This window comes from Aptenodytes patagonicus, unplaced genomic scaffold (assembly GCF_965638725.1).
Source record: "Aptenodytes patagonicus unplaced genomic scaffold, bAptPat1.pri.cur scaffold_43, whole genome shotgun sequence".
Lineage (NCBI taxonomy): Eukaryota > Metazoa > Chordata > Aves > Sphenisciformes > Spheniscidae > Aptenodytes > Aptenodytes patagonicus.
Genome location: NW_027472001.1, coordinates 349225 through 368901, shown reverse-complemented (window position 1 = coordinate 368901; position 19677 = coordinate 349225). Strand labels below are relative to the sequence as shown.

General features: G+C 59.1%; 1 protein-coding gene across 1 annotated transcript; it reads right to left on the bottom strand.

Moving 5' to 3' along the window:
• Positions 1-284: 284 nt before the first annotated feature.
• Positions 285-18644, bottom strand: LOC143173256 (adenylate cyclase type 10-like). Its single transcript, XM_076363469.1, is given in 26 exon segments — positions 285-529; positions 1214-1392; positions 1551-1658; positions 2052-2260; positions 3039-3377; positions 4061-4315; positions 5305-5421; positions 6281-6417; positions 7048-7331; positions 7768-7854; positions 8403-8595; positions 9313-9466; positions 10936-10988; positions 11851-12040; positions 12344-12420; positions 13067-13188; positions 13303-13494; positions 14064-14152; positions 14470-14563; positions 14995-15200; positions 15964-16107; positions 16737-16775; positions 17640-17744; positions 18014-18170; positions 18172-18288; positions 18492-18644. Coding segments are annotated over 26 exon segments (3978 nt in total). The 3' UTR covers positions 285-351.
• Positions 18645-19677: the final 1033 nt, after the last annotated feature.

Genomic DNA, 19677 nt, shown 5'->3' with positions numbered 1-19677 from the left:
TACGTGGGTGGTGAGGAACAAGAGCAACAGAGAGGGCTTCTGGTTTTAACGTGACCTAAAATCAGAAGCGTCTTCAATCACGAGTCTGCACCGGGACCTGCAAGAGAGCTGTAGCCATCACTGCTGGAGCAACAGTAGCCCTCCACAGCAACGAAAGACAGCGTCTCTTTCCGTGCCTCAGAAAGAAAGGCCCAACAACAAAGGCCATCACTGCTGGAGCAACAGTAGCCCTCCACAGCAACGAAAGACAGTGTCTCTTTCCGTGCCTCAGAAAGAAAGGCCCAACAACAAAGGTCATCATGGAGGAGATGTGTAATTAGCTGACTTCAGCTCCACCCTTCTGGTTTAAGTCTATCTGTGGCGGGAGTCTGCTGCCCGATAGGAGTCTGCCGCCCTGTCCGTGTTGGCCTTCATGCGCGCTGCCAGGCGGGAGAACGTCCGTCCGCTGGAAGTGCCCTCCAGGCTGAAGAGGTGCTCCAGTAAGGAAAGGCAGCAGCTCTGCCGCAGCAGCCAGGCTAGCCTCTTCCTCCTGCCACACAAGAGAAACTGCTGGGCCCAGAGGCTCTAGCTGTACAGTGCTAAATCGGACAGGGCCGGGGGAAAGCAGGGCGGCGGACAAGCCAGTTACACCTCCTTGGAGGAAAGGGAGCTGATGGAGAGAGGGCTGCCAGAGCGGAAGGGGGCAAAGAAGTGCTGCCGGGGGAAGCTGACCGCTCGAGAGGGCACGTTGGCACTACAGCGCCGGGGGGGGGGGGGGCCAAGCAAAGCCGGGAACCATCAGGAAAAGGGGTATCGGCCCCTGAGCTTCCTGATTCTCACACCTCACCTCCACCTACTGCTCCTTCCCCATGTCCCGGTCCTGCCTCCAGACCCCTGCCCCTCTTCAGCCTCTACTCCCTCTTTACAGCGCTCTCTTCCCAGTCACCACCAACCCCCTGCCGCAGCCAACACGTGTCAGCAGCCACATCCCCGGCTGCAAGCTGCTTTTTACCAAAAGGCGTGCTTTGTTCCCATGACTGCGCAGGGAGGGGAGGGAGCGTGGGGCTCTGTCGTTGCCTGTTTTACCCGCACATCGGTCCTTAACGCTTCGGTCCTGCTAAGGCCTATGTGTCAGGTTAGGTGTGGCCTCAAGTCTAGGCAGGTCTGGGCCCAGATGCCTGGGACCAGGTAGGAAATGGCTCTTCCTTCCCGGGTTCTCAGTTCTGCTTCTTACCGGGCCTCCTGCGGAAGGGAGGATGCTCTTCTGGCAACATAAGCGGCACACTGAAACTTTTCCAGCTGCGGCTTGACAAAGGCTCCAACGGAGGTCCGGGGAAACTGCCTTTTGAGCAGGCTCAGCGCCTTCCTGATCATTTTCTTTGCCAGCTTCAGGCGTCCCATATGACAGCAGACCTGCACAGGAAAAGGGAATCATCCCGATATGGAGTAGTTGCCCAAGAGACTGCAGGAATCTGCCAGTGGCTGGAGATGCCAGGGATATCCACTGCAACTGGGGAAGGCATCCAGCTGCGTCCCCCAGGCGGTCCCTCCAGACCTCCCCGTCTCTTTACCTCCCCTTTGAGGCTGAAGAAGGTGGCCTCTTCAAAGCGGGCTATCACATTCACTTTCTTCTCTACCGAGCTCCTCAGGACCTCCGCTTCGTTCAGCTTCATGAGGGCCTTTGCGCAAGCACACAGAGAGCAGGTGAGCGTGGGTGCAGAGCCCATGGCCAGCCTTGTCCTCCCCCGTTGCCTCTGGCATCTGTCTTAAGAGAGCCTGCTTCTCTCCCTGGTGATGCCCGCTCAAACACAGTCACCCTGGCTCAGAGCACAGGCACCAGTGATCCTTCAGACCGCCTCCCTGCTAATGCTCCTCGTGCTAAGGGCACAGTGCCCTGTGTCTCTTGCCGCAGAAGAGGCAAACCGGAGGAAGAAGTCAGGGTCTGACCCAGCATTTCCCTTCCAAGGCCCCGCGAAGGCATGCCCTCTTGCAACGGGGAAGTTGTCCTGCCCAGAGCCAGGCGACTGAGAGGACTCCGTGCACAGTGGGTCCTGGCAAGCAGGGCAACTCACCATGTAGCTGTTGGAGACATGCAGGTAGGCAGCCGCGCACTCCAGAAGGTAGTAAAAGGCTCTGGCAGCATCGCCCATTGCCATGTAGTGGCGAGCCAAAGGCACAAGCACCGATTCCACGATGGCTTTGCATTCACATGTGCCGTTGTGCTTCCCGTCGGTCTTGCTGGGCAGCTCAGTTGTCTCTTCGCTCTTTGCCAGAAACCGCCCTGCCACACTAGTCAGAGGACAGTTCCCAGGGGAAGAAGAGAGCACAGAATACACGGGCATCACCTATACTGGTCCTTCTCCCCACAGAGACGGCATCAAAAGCCCTTTGTTCAAAGCAGAGCACGAGGCCACGGGCAGGCAGGACTCATACAGGTGCTTTGTAGGTAGGGAGAAAAAGACAAGCTGGGCTTTCTGTCACCTCCCACAGGCAAAGCACTCGAGTCCCTCTCCCCTGCAGAGTTTGCAGCGCTACTCTGGAGGAACTGCAAAGCAAGGGCTGCTCCAGTGGAGGGTGACGATCACTCTGAGCCCACAGGCTTCCTCAAGCACTCTCTCATCGCCGTGGCCATTTCCTCCCAGCTCCCACCGCACAGAAAGCCTCTCCCCTAAGCTAGAGTCACAACCGGCAGCCAAATGCTGCCGCTTCCTTTGTCTCCTCTGGAGACCCTGAGCTCACTGGCTTCAAAAATAATCAAAACCTTGTCTGCTCACCCAAAATCCTCCTCCCTGAAAGCCTGCTGCTGCTGCAGAGCATCTGCAGCATCTGGAAAGAAAACAGGGGGTTAGACACCTCCTCGCGTACCCCGGGGGTAAGAGCTGCTCTTCCCAGCGGGCTTGCAAGGATCCTTGCAAGGGTCCCAACAGACTGAGGAAAGTCTGCAGTGGTCGTCCTCACCTCCTGGGCTCATCCCTAGCAGATCTACTCCCACCCGATCCCCAGCACACACCCCTGGCCTCCAGGAGGGCCCGGGCTGCAGAGCATGGTACACAGCATACCCTCAGTGCCGTGGGTCCTAGCCCTCTTCAGCTGTTCTCCTGCAAGCACCAAGGCCTCCCAGCTGCGGGAGTCGCCCTGGGCAGCAGGGCCATGAGGGCTCCCTCCGTCCTGGGTGCTGGTGACGGCGAAGCGGTGGAAGGCAACAAAGTCCCCTTGGCTGCAGCTCTTGCATTTGTGCGCGTGCTGCTCCAGGAAGGCGGCACACTTGCAGTGCAAGGCGACCCGCTGTCTCTCGGGCCACAGCTCATAGGCAGCCTCTCGCAGCAGCAGGACACAGAAGGCCAGGACGCCAGACTGCTGCTCCACAGTCGTCTTGCTCAGAGAGGGCCTCTCCACACCTGCAAGGCAAAGGGCCTTTGCGGCAGCCCGAGCTGGGGCCAGGGCTCAGGGCCGTCCCAGCCGGGGTATGAAAGTCATGCACATCCTCGGCAGAGAACCAGCGCTGCTGCACACCGAGCCTTGCAGCACGGGGAGAAAGGGCCCGCTCGCCTTGCTGACGCTAGCACAGCCCTGGGGACACAGTGCTCAGCTGCACTCCAGGCAGGAGCTGGGGATGTTGCCGCCAGCCGAAGCAAGCCCCGGCCAGCGCTTTCTCCCCGCTCTTGGCAAGGCGGTTCCCAGCCTCCTGAGCTTCCCGCCCTGGGCCACAGGGGAATCAAAGCCGAGTAAAAGCCTGTCAAAGGCCCCGGGGCACTCTGGAGGGCATCTTTGATCTGGACGCTGCAGGCGGCTGGGAGAGGATGTCAGGGATTCCACAAGCCCTCCCATGCCTGCGCTGTGAGCAGTGCTTGGAGGCAGGGGAGCAGAGGCACTTGGGACGGCTGGTGCGGACTTCCCTCCGGTGCAAAGCTAGTGTGCTTTGAGATTGACTTGTAAGATCTTTGAACAACCCATCCCGAACAGCCATGCCTGCCTGAGCTCCACCCACCCATCACTGGCGGGGGGAAGCGCACCATGCCCTGGGGAGCCCCGCCGGGACACAGCTGGGAGCTCCCTTGTCCGCCTTACTGCTACCACTTACCGCACTCTGCCCGCAGAGAGGTGGCTGGCCCCTTGGTAGGATCTTGGACATCTTCTGGCACCTCTGTGCTTTTCAGCCGCTTAAGGATGTTGTCGCTCACCAACGTGTTCAACAAGCAGTTCATCTTGGGCCTGACGCCAGTGGGAAGGATGTGCGACAGCAGCTGGGTGGTAAACACTGGCCCGATGACAGCTGCAAACTTCAAAACCATCTGCTTCAGCGGCTTTATCCGGTCCAGCTGAGCCAGCGCAATCTCTGTCAAAAAGCAGCAACACGTCTCTCTCTTGCCTGTTCCCCATGCTGAGGCTGGAGAGGCTGGGAAGTTTCAACACATGAAACGGGGTCGACTTTGGCCTCCTCTCCTCGGGACTGCACCTGCTGGGCAATCGCAACCCAGGGTAGGCGTCTTCAAAATGGCTCCGCTCCTGTTGGAATCGCAGGCCACAAGGCCTGGGGAAGAGCAAGACGCTCAAACGCACGCTCCTCCACCAAGGGTGAGGAGGGCAGGATCCAGCAGGTACACGCATCCCATGATGCGCCCTACCAGATCTGGAGTAGTGCGCAGAGAGAACAGAGAACTTTCCCCACATCAGAGGTGGACTCAGAGCTCCCCACAACAGTTGTCTTAACTTGGCCAGACGATACTATTCCTTTCTTTTGGTTGTCGTCTTTTTTTTTTGGACAAAACAACTTTTTAGCATGACGCTTCTCCAAGGTTCATACAAATGGCTATGGCTAGAGAGGAGAGACACTCATTGACAGTTCCCCCATCCAGCTCCCCTGGCTACGGGGGAATTTCCGTGGCAATCCACAGAAAAAAAACGGGTTTGGTTTGGATTAAGTGCCCTGAGACCAGCGCTAGCTGGGGAACTTAAAAAGAGAATAGCGAGGTAGAAGCCACGTTCAAAGTCGAGTCAGAGGCAAGTCAAAGATTTTTCCCAGCAAAGGCTTTGCTTCTGTGAGAAAAGGGAGCCATTTTAGTGCTGCACCAGTAAGCTTTTCTCTCCTACCCGCTGTTGGAAAGCAGGCAGCACGCTCACGGCTGGTCCACGCCCAGGAGGGGAAAAGGGCTGCCCGCAACCCCAGGCCTGTTCCTGGTTGGACTGGAGCCACCTTCCCAGCAGAGCCCCCAAGCTGAGAGGGTGACTCTGCAGCACACAGATGCCCAGCCTCCCTCTAGCCGATGCCCCGGGAAGGGGCCCCAGCACAGCCGCGAGCCGGCAGAGCGGCGCTCGGCCCCTCACCTTTCAAGCTGGCGGGCAGCATGGTGTTCTCCAGGTTCACGTCTGGTCTGATGATGCAGACCCTGCCATCATTCCCCGCGCTGGAGCTCGAGGTTGCTGCGAGGGCTGAAGCCTCGACTGCAGAAGCTGGGTGGAGCAGGAGAGCACGAATAAGGCAATTTGCAAAGTGACTTGCAGCTTGCAAACATTTCAAACTTCACCTGAGATGGGACAAGTCCCACCTTACACGGGCCAGTGTGGGCGCGCTGACCTGCCTGCGCTGAACGTGGGTCATTAAGCAGAGCAAAACAGTTTCCTTGCACAGCCCTCCCAAAGATGTTCTGCCTTCAGACCAGCTTTCCCAAACAGTCCCTCAGTCAAAGCTTCCAGACTTCCCAGGGGGCGACTGAACGCCCTGGGACAGAAAGCAGCAGCATTGCTGCCTTCAACAGCGCTACGTCCGCAGCCAGGGAAATTGCCGGTGGTCATGCAAAACGGAGCGTCAGTCCTGGCTGTTCCCAAGGCCACGGCACTCTGGCTGGCATTGCTCTCTCGGTGGCATTACCACCGTTTTCTTCCGTTACCAGCACCCTTGTGGGGATTTATGGTTTTGGATTCAAGTTTCCCGGGCCTGTCCCTCACCCCAAGCTGGGGTTTGTTCTCAAGCGAGCTGGCGTTTGGGCAAGGTAAATTACGTGCCCATTAGAATGCCTAAGGAACACCAGAAACACATGTGCTCCGGAACAATTTCCCCTCTGGTTTAGCCCCCCAACCCCCGCCCCAAGAATTTAGGCCCCTCCAAGCCACCAGAACTCGCTAGCCCCTGCTTTGGCTGTCCCAACAGCGAGGCACACAGGAGCCCACAACCTCCGCCAGACCAACTTCTGCACTGCTGCAAGATCTGACTCTGCCCAGATCCATGGGGGAACGACAGGGCAAGACTGTGCTGCAGACAACGCGCCACAGCGACTCTCTAGTCAGCAGCAAAGGTGCTTACTGATCAGGTTCTCCCAGTTGTCCTCTGCTTTTTCACCCCGCCTCCGGTTGCGGAACAAGAGCATGTCGTTGCAACAAAGGCAGCGCAGCAGCTCCTCGCAGTAATAGGGGACCCCCAAGCTTCTTTGGATCAGGAACCTGGACAGGAGCAGACCCGGCAGTGACCCCCACAAGGAAAGTAAGGTGAAACACAGTTCAGGTGGGCGGCGAGTAACTCGGGCATAGCAGGGTAGCCAGCATCTTCGTCACAGCTACACCTCACTTTTGAAAGGGACGGTCCTCCCGCTGGCTTGAGCTTTTGGGCCCCCCTGAACCCCCAGCCTTCACGGAAGTCCATCGGAAAAGAATTGCGGACAATGCCCAAAGCACAGAGCAGCAAGCCCTGCCTTTCCTCTCCTCGGGAGCCTAGATCCTCTCTGGCAGCAGGGCAGACCTCTGCCCCGGGGAATCTCCCCCACAGCCTGGCCACCTAGACCAAGGCCTTTTCACACCCCAGCCACGCTTGGGCTTGGGACTCTTCCTCCCTTCCTCCCTTCCTCCCTGTGCAACAGCGAAGGGCTGACACCTCCCACGCTCTGTGCCGAGGGAGTTGCCCACTCTCGGCTCCCACCTGCCAGGGCGAGGCATAAAAAGCAACCCGCGCCCAGTACTTGCTAGAGGCACTGATGCTTCTAGCGGCCCTGCGCTCCCTTTCCTGGGGAGGTGAGTCCCTTCCATGGTCTGCATAGGTTCAAGCCCTCAGGAAGAGCTCCCCTGCTTCGAACTTACCTCGCTAGATCCCTGGAGATGCTGACCACTCCAAGGCCCTGGCAGACTTTCTGCACCATGGCTGAAGGTTTCAGCTCGTCCAGGTGAAGACAGGTGATCTGCTGGGATGTTGTGTTCTCTGCTGCGGCTTTGCAAAAGCTCTCTGTTCGCGCGTAGCCTGGAGCTAAGCTCATGACCGTGAAGAGGGAGACGTCTTGGAGCAGGGGTGACATGATACTCCAGGAGGCAGGGTCGATGAAATGGGCATTGTCGATGACAAATATGCCAAATTCTGCTCCAATGGCCTGAAAAAAAGCAGGGTGTTCTGAGGGCAGTCCGGTGGATTCTCAAGTGTCTTCCGGGGAGGAGATTTAGCCTCTGTCTCTTGAGAGGATGCTCTGATGTCTCTCCCCAACCACTTCCCTGCTCAGAAGCTTACTGACTCTTAATTTCTTGGAGACTTTAAGGTCACACCTAACATCACTTGCCCTGCAGAAGGAGGGAGCTTGGGCAAGGGAATGCAGAAGACATCGTTCCTCCTCCAGGGCACACCTTGCGGGAGGAAAGTTATTGGGTGTGCTTGTGGGGCTGCGGGGAGGAGGTGGGGGGTTTCTCAGGCCCTGAATGGCGATAACCCAGATGCCTGGTCCTCTCACCCGCTCACACGCTGTGGTGCAGAGCCCACAGCCGGCAGGGTTGTTTTCCTTCTCCGACCCAGGAGGAAGGAGGAGAAATGCTCACCTTCTCTAGCACTTTTGCCCAAGTCGAGTGCAATTCCGTTTTCCTTTGACTTTCAGGCATCTCGCGAACCTTGTCCGAAACGGGAAACTGGCCAGAAAAGGAGTCAGGGAGAAAGATCACTCCGGGGCTAGGGCACACCTACCCACCGAGCAAGACCACAGAGCAAACCGCCTCTGCTGGCCTCAGCACCTTCCCTCTCCCCAACACAGGCGCAAGGAGCCACAGGGGGGACTTCACCTGGAGCCTAAAGCGAAGGCCCTCTGCTGAGGGTCTCTGGCAGAGCTGGGGCTTGGGGGTGGGCCGAAGAGCTGGCTCTCTGGCTGTGGGAATCTTGGGCTGACTGGAGCAGAGCACTCACACAGCAGTGACCTCAGCACGAGGTCAGCACCAGCCTCTCTCCAATGCCACTTCCAGGGTGCCGAACAAGGCACCGGGCACTGCCAGATGCAGCACGGGACATGATCTCACCACAGTCAGGGAGCCCCCCGGGCCCAGGAATGGGAAACGTGTGCTAGGACCCTTGCGATTCCCACCCCTGAGCTAAGGCACTCCCAGCAGCGTGCCCACCCGACGCCAGACCCAGAAAAGCTCGTGAGAAGGCCTTCTCCAGGGCCAGAGAGGCCTCTCGCGCTCACCTTGACAAGGAAAACGTCATTGAGGAGGCAATAGCTGCTCTCTTCGATTGTCCCTCGGAGCTTTGTCTGCAGCATGCACTGCCTGTCACTGCACAGTTCACAGTCCTGGAGGCCCAGGGCCCTGGCCGTCAGCGTACGGATGGCAGAGAAGGACTGCCTCACGTTGACCTCTAGCAGTTCCATGGCAACTACCCTGCCGTGCAAAAGCAAAAGGGACTGAGATCCCCAACAGCCCAAGCCTTCTAAGACAAAAGGGGTGGAGATGCCCTTGGGGGGAGCTCTTCAGCCACCCATCTCAAAGTGCTTCCCAGAGAAGGCCAAGCTTTTCACTCCTCCTACGAGAAAGGGCACAGAGGGGCACTTGCTGCCAAGCCACTGGGAGAGCCAGGTCCAGGCCCTGTGTCTCCGCAGCGCCAGCCCAGGTCTCGTTACGTCCCCCCTGCAGAGGAACTCACGGGGCTAAGAGGCAAGGATGGAGCAAGCGGTGAGTTTGCCTTTGGGCTCCAGACCTTAGCAGTCTGCCTCCCAGACCACGGGAAGGCTTTTCTGCCCCAGTGCTCCTTCTGGGAAACACGCAGAGGGCAAGCAGGGCTTCTGAGACAGGCCGCCCTGCTGTCTGTTGGGTCTGGAGTCAGATGAAAAGCACTGAGCTTGAGCTCTTTCCTTCTGTCTGTGCCTGGCCCAGAGGTGAAGGAGGAAAGGCCATGGCTCAAGAAGCCACCTCCAACTCCCCAAAGAGGCAGAGGCGGGAGCAGAGCACGCAGGAGCTCCTAGCGAGTGTCTCCAGGAGGCTTTTTCGGGAGGCTGCAGCCCAAGGGCCAGGCGCACTGGCAGAGGGGCTGGAGTGTTCCATGGCTGCCAGGGGACGGGCAGGGGCAGTGTCCCAAAGCTGCAGGTCAAAAACCTGTACCTGTGGCCAGCAGCCTGGCCTAAATAGGCCAGTTCAGTAAGTAAGTGGCTCTTTCCGGAGCCCATCGGGCCCTCAAATGCCAGGATGTGCCTTTCTCCTAAAGCCTTATAGGCTTTCAAGCAGCTGACAAAGAGGTCAATCTCCTTCTCCCGACCTGGGAAGACAAACAAGAAAACGAGCTGCTGGCGCGTGCTGAAAAGCAAAGAGCCGTCCCTTTTGCTGGCACCCTCCACCACAGCTTCCCTCCCCGCCACTACATCCGCCAGCCTGCCTGCACCCAGGCCTCCTTCCCGCCCGCTCATCCCAGCTTTTGCACCTCTGCCTTCCTCAGAGCAGTAGTGGGCCCGCCTGCCCCACCGCGCGGCTCCCATGCCCTCTTCCCTGCCCCGCACCCCTCCCCTCCCACAGGCACAGAGATTCAGCCGGCCCCATGCAACTCCCCACAGTGATCCAGCACAAGACTGGAAGGGATGATTTGAGTCGCTGCAGGCAGCTATGTCCCAAAGAGGCTCAAAGCATCTCCTTGCTGTACCACGAGCCACAGAGCGCTTCCCGGGAGTTAAGGCAGCGTCTTCAGGCCTGTACTGGTTTTGGCTGGGCTAGAGTTAATGTTCTTCAGGAATAGCTCGTATGGTGTTGTGTTTTGGATTTGCGACCAAACATTGGTGTCGATAACACAACGATGTTTTAGTTATTGCTGAAGAATGCTTGCACGGCGTCCAGGCCTTTTCCATTTCTCACGCCGCCCCGCCAGCGAGCAGGCTGGGGGTGCACAAGAAGCTGAGAGGGGGCACAGCTGCGCCAGCTGACCCCAACTGACCACAGGCCTATTGCCATACCATATGATGCTGTGCTCAGCAAGGAAAGCTGGGGAAAAAAGGAGGAAGGGGGGACATTCGGAGTTATGGCGCTTGTCTTCCCAAGTCACCATTACATATGATGAAGCCCTGCTTTCCTGGGAATGGCTAGACACCTGCCTGCCGATGGGAAGCAGTGAACGAGTGCCCGATTCTGCCTTGCGCACGTGCGCAGCTTTTGCTTTACCTGTTAAGCTGCCTGTATCTCAGCCCACCAGTGTTCTCACTTTTACCCTTCCGATTCTCTTCCCCATCCCACTGTGGGGAGCGAGCGGCTCTGTGGGGCTGAGCTGCCTACCAGGCCTAACCCATAACAAGGCCCAAAGCATCCGGCAAGACACCGAGTGATTAAAGGCATCCCGTGTGTCCTGGCATTTCCACATCTACACCCAGATGCTGCCAAGAAAGGAACGCTGAGGATTACCAGGGGGAGAACCTACCACCCAAACTCTCTGTCAGTCTGGCAGAAGGAAATCTCTTTCCTGATCCCAAAGACAGGGATCAGTTTAGCCCCCAGGGGGTGAGCAGCTCCATAGCTGAAAGGAACCTTCCTACCAGGTCTGGAGCACGGCAGGGAGCACCAGGCGCCTCACCCTGCTTTCCACCCCAAAGATATCAGCCAAGTAGTGACCAAGACAGGCGGCACTTCCTTAGGGCTGCTGCAGGCAACACCGTCCCTGGCAAAAGCTTCTCCCTTCCCAGCGTGGCACTAAAAGTTACCAAGGGGAAGAAACGGCTTCAGAAGAGCAAGGCGTTCTCCACCTACCCAGCAATGGGACGTACTCGGACCTCTTCTTGGTAAGAGCCATGCCAAATATGCTAGAAACAGGGGAACAGAAAACACAAGTCAATTAGCTGGTGAGAAGCCAAGGGACGTAGAGAAGCAGCCTGGCAGGGAGGGGCAGGACGTGCTGCTCCTCGGGTACCTGCTTTTCTTTCGAGCAGCGTGTTAGCCCCTGCACGCTCCCCTAGCCAACGTTCGAGCTGCACGCTAGGACAGCTGCAAGCATAAAGAAGCCCAATGGCCACGGCGCGGCAGGAGAACGTATCGAGAGTCCATCACCAGAGGCCATACCCAGAGAAATCGGAGACACGCGAGAGAAGCCAGGGTGTGCTGTTGGCTAGCAGACATTTACCACGTTGGCCAAGAAAAACAAGTGCCTTGGAAAGGAGGACTTGTGTCACTGAACGGGTTGGGATGCCAAGCACCTGGCACCTTTGGCTCAAGTCTTCCCGTAGTTTCAAAGAGACGGCAATGTTAACATTCAAACCCTCATCCAAAGAGGGGGTCAACTCCTGGCCCGGGGGAAGAGCTGAGATTTCAGCAGGAAGACATGAGGAAGAGTGTCCCGATGGTCCACGTTTCCCCATGGGAACCGGACTGGCCCAAAGCTTCCTGCTCAGAAGCAGCTGGGACAAAAACCTCCTTGGGTCAGCGTTACCAGGGCATGGGCTGGAGCAAGCACAGCACGGAAAGCACAGTCGAAAGCCATTTGGACAGAGCCAGCAGGAGACAGCAGGGGAGAAAGGCAAAAAGCCTCCCACGCGAGGGCTTCCGACCCTCTCAGCCACAGGGAAGGGAGACCAGCTTGGTCTCTCTCTGCAGAACTCCTCTTTGCTGGCCAAGGCTGCACCCTCGGTGCCACCGTCCCCTCATCCAGCCCTCTCAGAGGACACTCACCTCTCCTCGGGGATCCCCACATATTGGTAGACAGTGCCAGGATGCCTAAGGCCTTTCATCTCTCTCGCCGGCAGCTCCCTGAAGTAGTAAGGGGGCAGCCGAGAGGTGGCGTAGGTCACTGCATCACAGGACACCAGCCCGGGGTAGTGCACCATCATCCGGGCTGCCAAATTCACCTTCTGGCCAATGACTGCCAGAGAGAGAAAGAGAGAGCACGCATTGGTGTGCCGGTGCCACCAGCCCCACGGCACCCTTCCAGGCCAATGGCTGCCTCACCTCCGGCACAGGCCAACCCCACGGCGGGGTCAGGAGAACTCAGGGGAACAACCGGCCACGGAGCCCATTCTCCCGCCCCAGGCCAGGACCAGAGCTGCCTGGGCCGTTCCTGACGGGCTGCTGGGCAAGCCCTCTCCCAGCCCACCTTCCTCTTCCAGACTGCTATGCTTAAGCAGGCCCACGACAGCCTCCCGCACCTCAGACACACGCCTCGTACCTGTGTATTCATATCTCACAGGGTGGCCAGTGAGTCCGCAGAACACCGTCCCGCTGGTAACTGCAACAGACACTGCCCTGGCACACGGGGAAAGAGTGCGGCTTCAGCAGCGCCCCTTCATGAAGCCCGCCCGGCTTCATCCCTTCCCGCACCTCCCCTCGGCGCTAGCCTGGGCCACCTGCCATCCTGCCCTGCCAGCACGGGTCTCGGGGACTTGGAGAGTTCAGGGGCGCAACATACCCGGGTTGCAAGGGACAAGGGACAGGGGTAGAGCGCATGCAGCAAGTTTTGGACACTTCCCCTGAGGCCACATTCCCTGAGCTGCGACCTGCAGAAGGCCACAGCCCTCTCGTGAGCAAAGAGGGAGGGAGGGAGGAAGGCGCCCACGATGGCACCGCCTGCCATGACAGCATCTTGAGATCAGGTGGCTGGGCCCCATCCCTGGTCATGGGCCAGTCGCCCAGAAGGGCCTGCCTCTGACACCAAGGAGCCTCTCGCCCTTGCGAGGGCTCGTTCCAGCGCGGTGGCTAGCAGGGTGTGCTCGGAGGGACTCGGCCTGGCTGCCATGGGCTAAGCCCAGGGGTCACCTGCCACCTCTCAGGGCACTGCCTCCTTCCTGCCAGGGACAAGGGAGGGCAAGCTGGAAGGCACGTCTCTTCCTGGTAAGCCCCCTTGCGCCGTCCCAGCCAGCATGCACCCCCCTCACCCCCGCCACACACTCACTCTCTTTCCCCGAGCATTGTGGAGCACGAGTTGAAGATCTGAATAGCACTCTGCAAGGCGTGAAGGCTCTCGTAGGGCAGCTTTTCTCCAGCGAGTCCAAACACACAGAGGAACGTGCAGCCCTGCCAAGGACAGATGCAGCACATCTTGCTACAATGCCTAAGAGGGAGTCTCTCCCTCTTGCTCACTGCCCACCCTCTCAGCGTGGGGGGAGGCGATTGCTCCCCCACACTCACTTTATCAAACCGGAGGACTTTGTTGAGTTCGCCCTTGTGAGGACAGAGGATTTCTCGCATCATCCTGCTGGCATTGCGGAGGATCGTGTAGACTTCCACTGTGGTTTTATCCTCAGCCAGCCGCAGCTGGATGAAGAGGCTGGTGACTGGCCGTAGCTCAGAGAAGAGGTCCAGCGGCACGCTGTCATCAAGCTGGAAGACAAGAGCACGACGGCTTCACCAGCCTGCTCTCCTGGGGGCTTACTGCCCACACCAGATACCGAGGGACGGCAGGCGTACTGGCAATAGCAGGTACTACCGGAGGAAGGGATAAAGCCTCCCCTCAGTGCAAACGGCCGGCAGGCTGCCCAGCCTGCGGCAGGCAGATGCCGAATCATAACACAAATGACAAAGGAGAGAAAGGTGCTCCGGTAACACCCCATCTTGGGACAGGTATGGGCATGAGGGCCGACCCTCAGGGATGCTCTAGGGACTTCAGTGGAATCTCCCCTTTATGCCACCATCATGTCCGCAGCACCTCCAGCACCATACCCACGGAAAAGACAGAGAGACAGAAGTCCGCCTCCCGCCACCCGTGTCTCTCTGAGGACAACGCACACAATGGTGCAGCACCGGTGCTCCTTGGCTCAGTTTCCCCGCGTTGTTGTCTCAGGGTGCATTTTCTTTTGTTTGTCTGTCTTCGTGAAGACTCCATCTCTGCAATGCACCACTTCTTCTACCCTCCAAAAATGCAGCCCCCAGCAGTGGCGGCCTGGCCGTACCTTCCTGAGAGCAGCTTCTGGTATGTACTGCCTAAGCACCTCCTCCGCATCATAATCATTGGGCAAGAGAAAAGCAGGCCTCATGGCACCTGAGGAGAGAAAATGCAGCTGGTCGCTGGGAGGATGGGACTACGAGGTGTTGGAAAGCAGGGGCTGGCGCTGGAAACGGGGGAGAAAGAGTCTTCTGCGTTTGCTCATGTTGCCACCTCCAGATGCTCGGGGCAGAGCTGTCCCCTGGAAGGAGGAGGCAGCAGCAGCGACTGCCCCAGCTGAGGCACAGGAGGGCCAAAAGCAGGAGTGCTATCCGAAAGGGGGGAGAGGGCGGAGGTGGTTCCTCTCTGGCCCCTGAAGCAGCCAGGCCCCACCTTTCCGGGCAATCACAGAACAAGGTGAAGTTGGCACCCACCTTCCCCTTCCAAGCCGTGGCTCACTGAGCGTTGTACAAGCTTGCGTAAAGCGTCTTGGCATTCTGACCAAGACATCCAATCCATGCCTGTAACCTGGAGACACACAGAATGAAAGCACTGCCACTGGCCTCCCCAGGAGTCCAGGGGACAGAGCCTGCCCTCCACCGTCACTGCCCAGAAAAGGGCACAACAAGCCCACCTGGCTGGATGGGACACAAGTACTTCCTCAGAAGCACCGGAGCTGGGCAGGTATCACCCAAGCATCCCCCAGCTGTCAACAACAGCTCCATGACCCACAGAGGACATTGCTGGTGGGGCCAAAACCCTTCCAGTGCCTCCCGACCCCTCAAACCAAGCGAGCCCAGCCCACCGTTACCCCCGAGATGGAAGGACAAGAGCTTCAGCTGCCTGCCCGCTTTCACAGCTACAGCTCTCTCCACATTCCTCGGCCTTCTGACACCTCCCTCATTCATGCCCAGGTCCGGGCCCTCGGAATCGCTCTAGAGGCCGTCCCATCCACCTACCTTCACAGCTCTTTTGCCTGCAAGACGCTTGGTCCTGAGCCGGTGCTGCTCACAGAGCTCCCAGGAGGTGGCTGAGAGGATAACTTCACCTGCATTCGCAAGCTGTTCAGCCTCACAAACTTCACCCAGGGCCTGGCCGCAGATCAAGAAGTACTGCCGCCTCTTGTCTCCGACAGTCAGGAGGCTCATGGACCCTGCAGAGATCCCTGGTGAGAGAGAGAGAGAGAGAGGGAGAAGCAGAACTGACACAGGGAACATTTTGAGCTCTACAGTCCCCAGCATCTCCGCTGGTCAGAAGCTAATCTGAAGCCCAGTGGGGAGACGGGCTTTATGGAAGGGGAGGGCGTCCTCCGTCCTACTCGGGGGGATACTGACACAGGTCCCTGAAACGGGTGTCTAGAAAGAGACAAGCAAAGGTGACATTGACAATGTGTTGAGAGTGCCGGGCATCTTGCCCAGCTGCCTGCCCCAGAAGCCCAGCAAACCAGCGGGCTTGATCACCGCCTGCTCCGTTTACGTGCAGGCAGGTTGGAGCTGTCTGCTTGAGAAAACACAACAGCCTGCCAAAGCCCTTCTCACAGCCGCATGCAAAGCAGTTCCCCTTTGCTCTTTGTGAAAGGCAGGGGAGAATCCAGCAGGGGAAAGGATGCAAAGCCGCCCCCACCTGAAAAAAAGGAAAGGAGAACTACCTCCCGCAGACGTCTGTGCTAAAGCAGGCATTCAAAGACCCTAATACTTGATCTGACACCCGCTCTGCCTTTAAGCTTCCTCTGCATCTGCAAACGCACGCAAAGCCAGCAGTCCTGGTCTCCCATCCCCACTCCGACTACAGCTGGCCCCTTGAATGCTCGCAGGACATGCTTTCCTTTGGCACTAGCCCCAGTAGGGATCCCCGCGTTCCCTGCCCGTGAGAAGCACCCTATGGCACGGGAGAGTGCCACGGATCTGCGCCTGGCACAGCGCCCGTACCTATCTTCAGTTGGACCTTCTGACCCACGTGCGTGTCACGACTCCCACACTTCTTCTGGATCTGCCAGCTACATTGCAGCACCAGGCTGATGGTCTTAGCCAGCTCCTGGGGTCCTGTTCTCCACAGCACCAGCACAGCATCCCCTGGGGAAAGCGAGGGGAAGGTAAAGGCTCTGCTGAGACCTGACTCTCCCCGACCTACGCTCAGTGGCAGGGACAGCAGAAACCGGCCAATGTGCTGAGGAAGATGGGCTTGTGGGAGGGCATGGTCCTCCAGGACGATGGCACCGGGACACCTCTCCTCTCCCGGGCCAGCCACAGCAGCAGCCAGCCGGCAGCGGTGGCACCCCCTGCCCCAAGCGCTCCTCTGCAGCTGCAGCACACCAGGGAATCCTCCCCGCCTCGCAGCCTGGCAGCCCGAGCTCCGCCACCACCAGGGCCTCCCTGCCCCTCACCACCACCCCAACACACACCTTTGGGCTGCGCTTTCTAGGCGGTCTCCTCCTCTCAGCGCTTCTTTGCCCCCACCCCCAGCCCAGGGCCCTACAAGTGGGGGCAGAGTGAGGGGAGCCACAGCCCTTGCCAAAGCCAAACCGCAGGCAGGCCCGGGGGGAAAGAGAAGCCTGGAGAAAGGGCGGGGTGCATGCCTGGCCAGAAAGCTGGCTCAAGGTGCTGCACAGAGCCTCCTGAGAAGGAGAGCAGAGCAAATGGCCGCCACAACAGTTAAATGCTGCAGATGACTAGACGTGGGCATCGTCGTCCTAAGTACGTACCAGCAAACTTCAAGATGTCTCCTCCAAAAATCAGCATCTCTGTGGACAGAGGGAAGGAAAGGAAGAGTCATGTGGACACCTTCTTCCAGAAGCCACGGAGCAAGCCCCTCTGCCCAGAGAGGAGCACTAAGGAGGGAGACTCCGCAACCTCCCTGGGCAACCTGTGCCAGCGCTCAGTCACTCTCACAGTCAAAGCGTTTCCTGACGTACAGAGGGAACCTCCTGTGATTCAGTGCGTGCCCGTGGCGTGGCCTCTGGTCCCGACACTGGGCACCGCTGGAAAGAGCCTGGCTCTGTCCTCTTTGCACCCTCCCTTCAGGTTTTAGGCACATTACTAAGATCCCCCCTGAGCCTTCTCTTCTCTCGGCTAAACGGTCCCAGCTCTCTCAGCCTTTCCTCACAGGAGAGATGCTCCACACCCTTCATCATCCCTGAGGACTCTCTTGCTTTGCTCTACAAGTGCTGCCAAAGGGGTGGCCACAATGTGCTCACGGTCAGCTCGGAAGGGTCAAGATGTGCCCTGTGAAAAGGGGCTCGTGAGGGTCTCGCACACGCACACACACGTCAGTGCCAGCACCCTCAGGTCACTCTCGCGCTGGCACTTGCTGGATGCCCTCAGCCTGCTCTGGGCCCTAACGCATCACTGAGCCGGGTGTTCACGCCAGAGACACAGAGGTGGCTGCTGAGAAAGCGGGTGCCTCCTCAGCCACAGTGGGGAGCAGAAAGGACCTGCGCTGGTCCTGACTCGCCAGGAGACCCTGGCTGCTCTTCCTGTTCCTCCGGGCCACAGAAAGCTCCAGCCCTTCAAAGGAGGCAGGACCAGGCTGCCCAGCAGGTCTGCCTCCACCCTCCATGAGCAGCCTCACGGCCCGATGCCAGACAGTCCTGCAGCATGGCTCTTACCCTCCAAAATGTCACACAGGTAGTAATTGAGGGTTTGCGCCAGCTCATCGGTGCCTCTGTCTGCGCCGCTCCTCTGGATGAATTTCTCCGTCAGAGCAGTGAAACCTGTAACACGGGCACCCAGAAGTCAGGAAATGCCCACGTGGGCCAAAGGACCTGGCAGCCAGTTCCACGCTGCCTGGCCCGAGAGCCTGTAGGTCACACCTTCCCATGCCCCGGCTCAGTGCTGGTGGCAGCTGTGGTTGACCACCCAAGATAACCCATCCCGCTCTCTTTGGGCATCCCAGCAGTGACAAGATGGCCACTCTGCCTGAGGGGCAGGGGCGGGGCTCCAAAGGGCCCGGTGTGTCCCAAAACGGCTCGTGTCACCCCACCTGAAATATCTGCAAAGAGCAACACTCCGTGGACAGTCTGACTGTCGCTCTTGGGGGAGACCTCAGCAAGGAGTCTGGGGAGGAAAACTGCTGCTTTCTCCAGGCCTGAGTGGTGATGTTTCCTCTCCCAGGCAGAAGCCATTGTCAGCGCCCTGTGGCACACGGGGTACCTCAGGAGAAGATGGCCGTGCCCCGCTGGGAGGAGGACGAGGACCTCACCGCACAGTGCGAGTTGCACAGTGAGCCCGGGGCCTCTGTGCGGGACGACTGGCCCTCTGCCCTCACGGGAGTGCTCACAGTCACCCAGCAGTGGCCTCCTCTCTAGCTCATCGCTTACCCGTCAGCTGTCCTCAAGCGACACAATCAGCTAACAGTGACATCCTCCATATGTCATCGCCTGCTGAGCAGCTGCCACCGTGACCCAGGCTCCCTCCTTGACGCTGAGCCACCGACTCAGAGGCGGCCAGCGCCACCCCACTTCTTCGAGGACAGTGCCGAAGGGAGGCTCCTGCAGCGACCTGTTGCTGAATTTCCAGCTGCTTCCCCCGTTCCCAAGGACCAGCTGCCGCCGGCACACACAGCTCTTTGCTACCACTGGTCCTTCCCCTGCAGCTACACAGCCTGTCGCCATCTTCCCAGCAGGCTCGCTCCCTTCTTGCTCCCTTGATCCCTCCCCAAGCCCCCCGCTGCCCCAGCTCAGACAGGGGAGCCCTCCAGCTCTCCCATCCCTCCATCCACACAGTGCCTGTCATGGACGGTGGCCTGCCTCTGGCAGAGACAGCGGCTCCTGAGCTGCCCTCTTCCCTGGGCTGTGCGAGAGCTCCAGCACGTGGAGCCAGGCCTCTCATCCCTGGCGGCAGCCGGGGTTTCCCAATGGAAAGGGAGGCCAGGGCACATACCTAGGCTGCCCCACAGCTGCCAGGTGGCAGAGCGGAAGCCATCAGAGAGACCGTGGTGGAGCAGCAATCAAGCCTCACGCAGCTGCACGACCGCGTTCTCGGTTGTGCCGAAGCACTAGGCCCAAGTGCCACCACTCTCCCAGGGCGATGCCAGAGGAGGCAGGGGTCATTCGCAGCGAGTCAGCAGGAGGTGCTGCGCCTCCTGGGACTGGCACGAGAGCTGTGCAGCCTCTCGTGTGGCGAGGAAACCTCCCCGGGCTGGGAACCCTGGCTCACAAACAGCCCTCCTCCACCGGGCTCCACGGTCCCGTCAGCTGTCGCCATGGGCCAGGCAGCGTGCTACCGGAGAAGCACGAGCACTGCCAAGAGCAGGACTGTGAAGGGGAGGAGGGCTACCAGCCAGCACCACCAGGTCCCGCGGAGGCCAAAGCTCTTCTTCTCCCTGTTCAGTCAAAGCAAGGGGTGGATGAGATTGGGTGCCAGGGAGACAGTGATGCTGGGGGGGACAGTGGTCTGCGCAGCCCCCTCAGTGCCCCTCTGACTTGGCCTCTGCCTTGGGAAGTGAATGGGGAAGCGAGCACCAGACCCGGGAAGGGGCTTCAGGCCAGCCCGTGCCATCCTGCTGCTGACGGCTCACAGCCGAGCACATGATGCTGGAAACCTGCCTGCCGCCTTCTCTCCCTTCCTCAGCACTACAGGAGAGGTTGTCTTCTCGCCTGCATAAGCCTTCCCTGAAAGACCAGTACCAAAAAAGGGTCTTAAAAG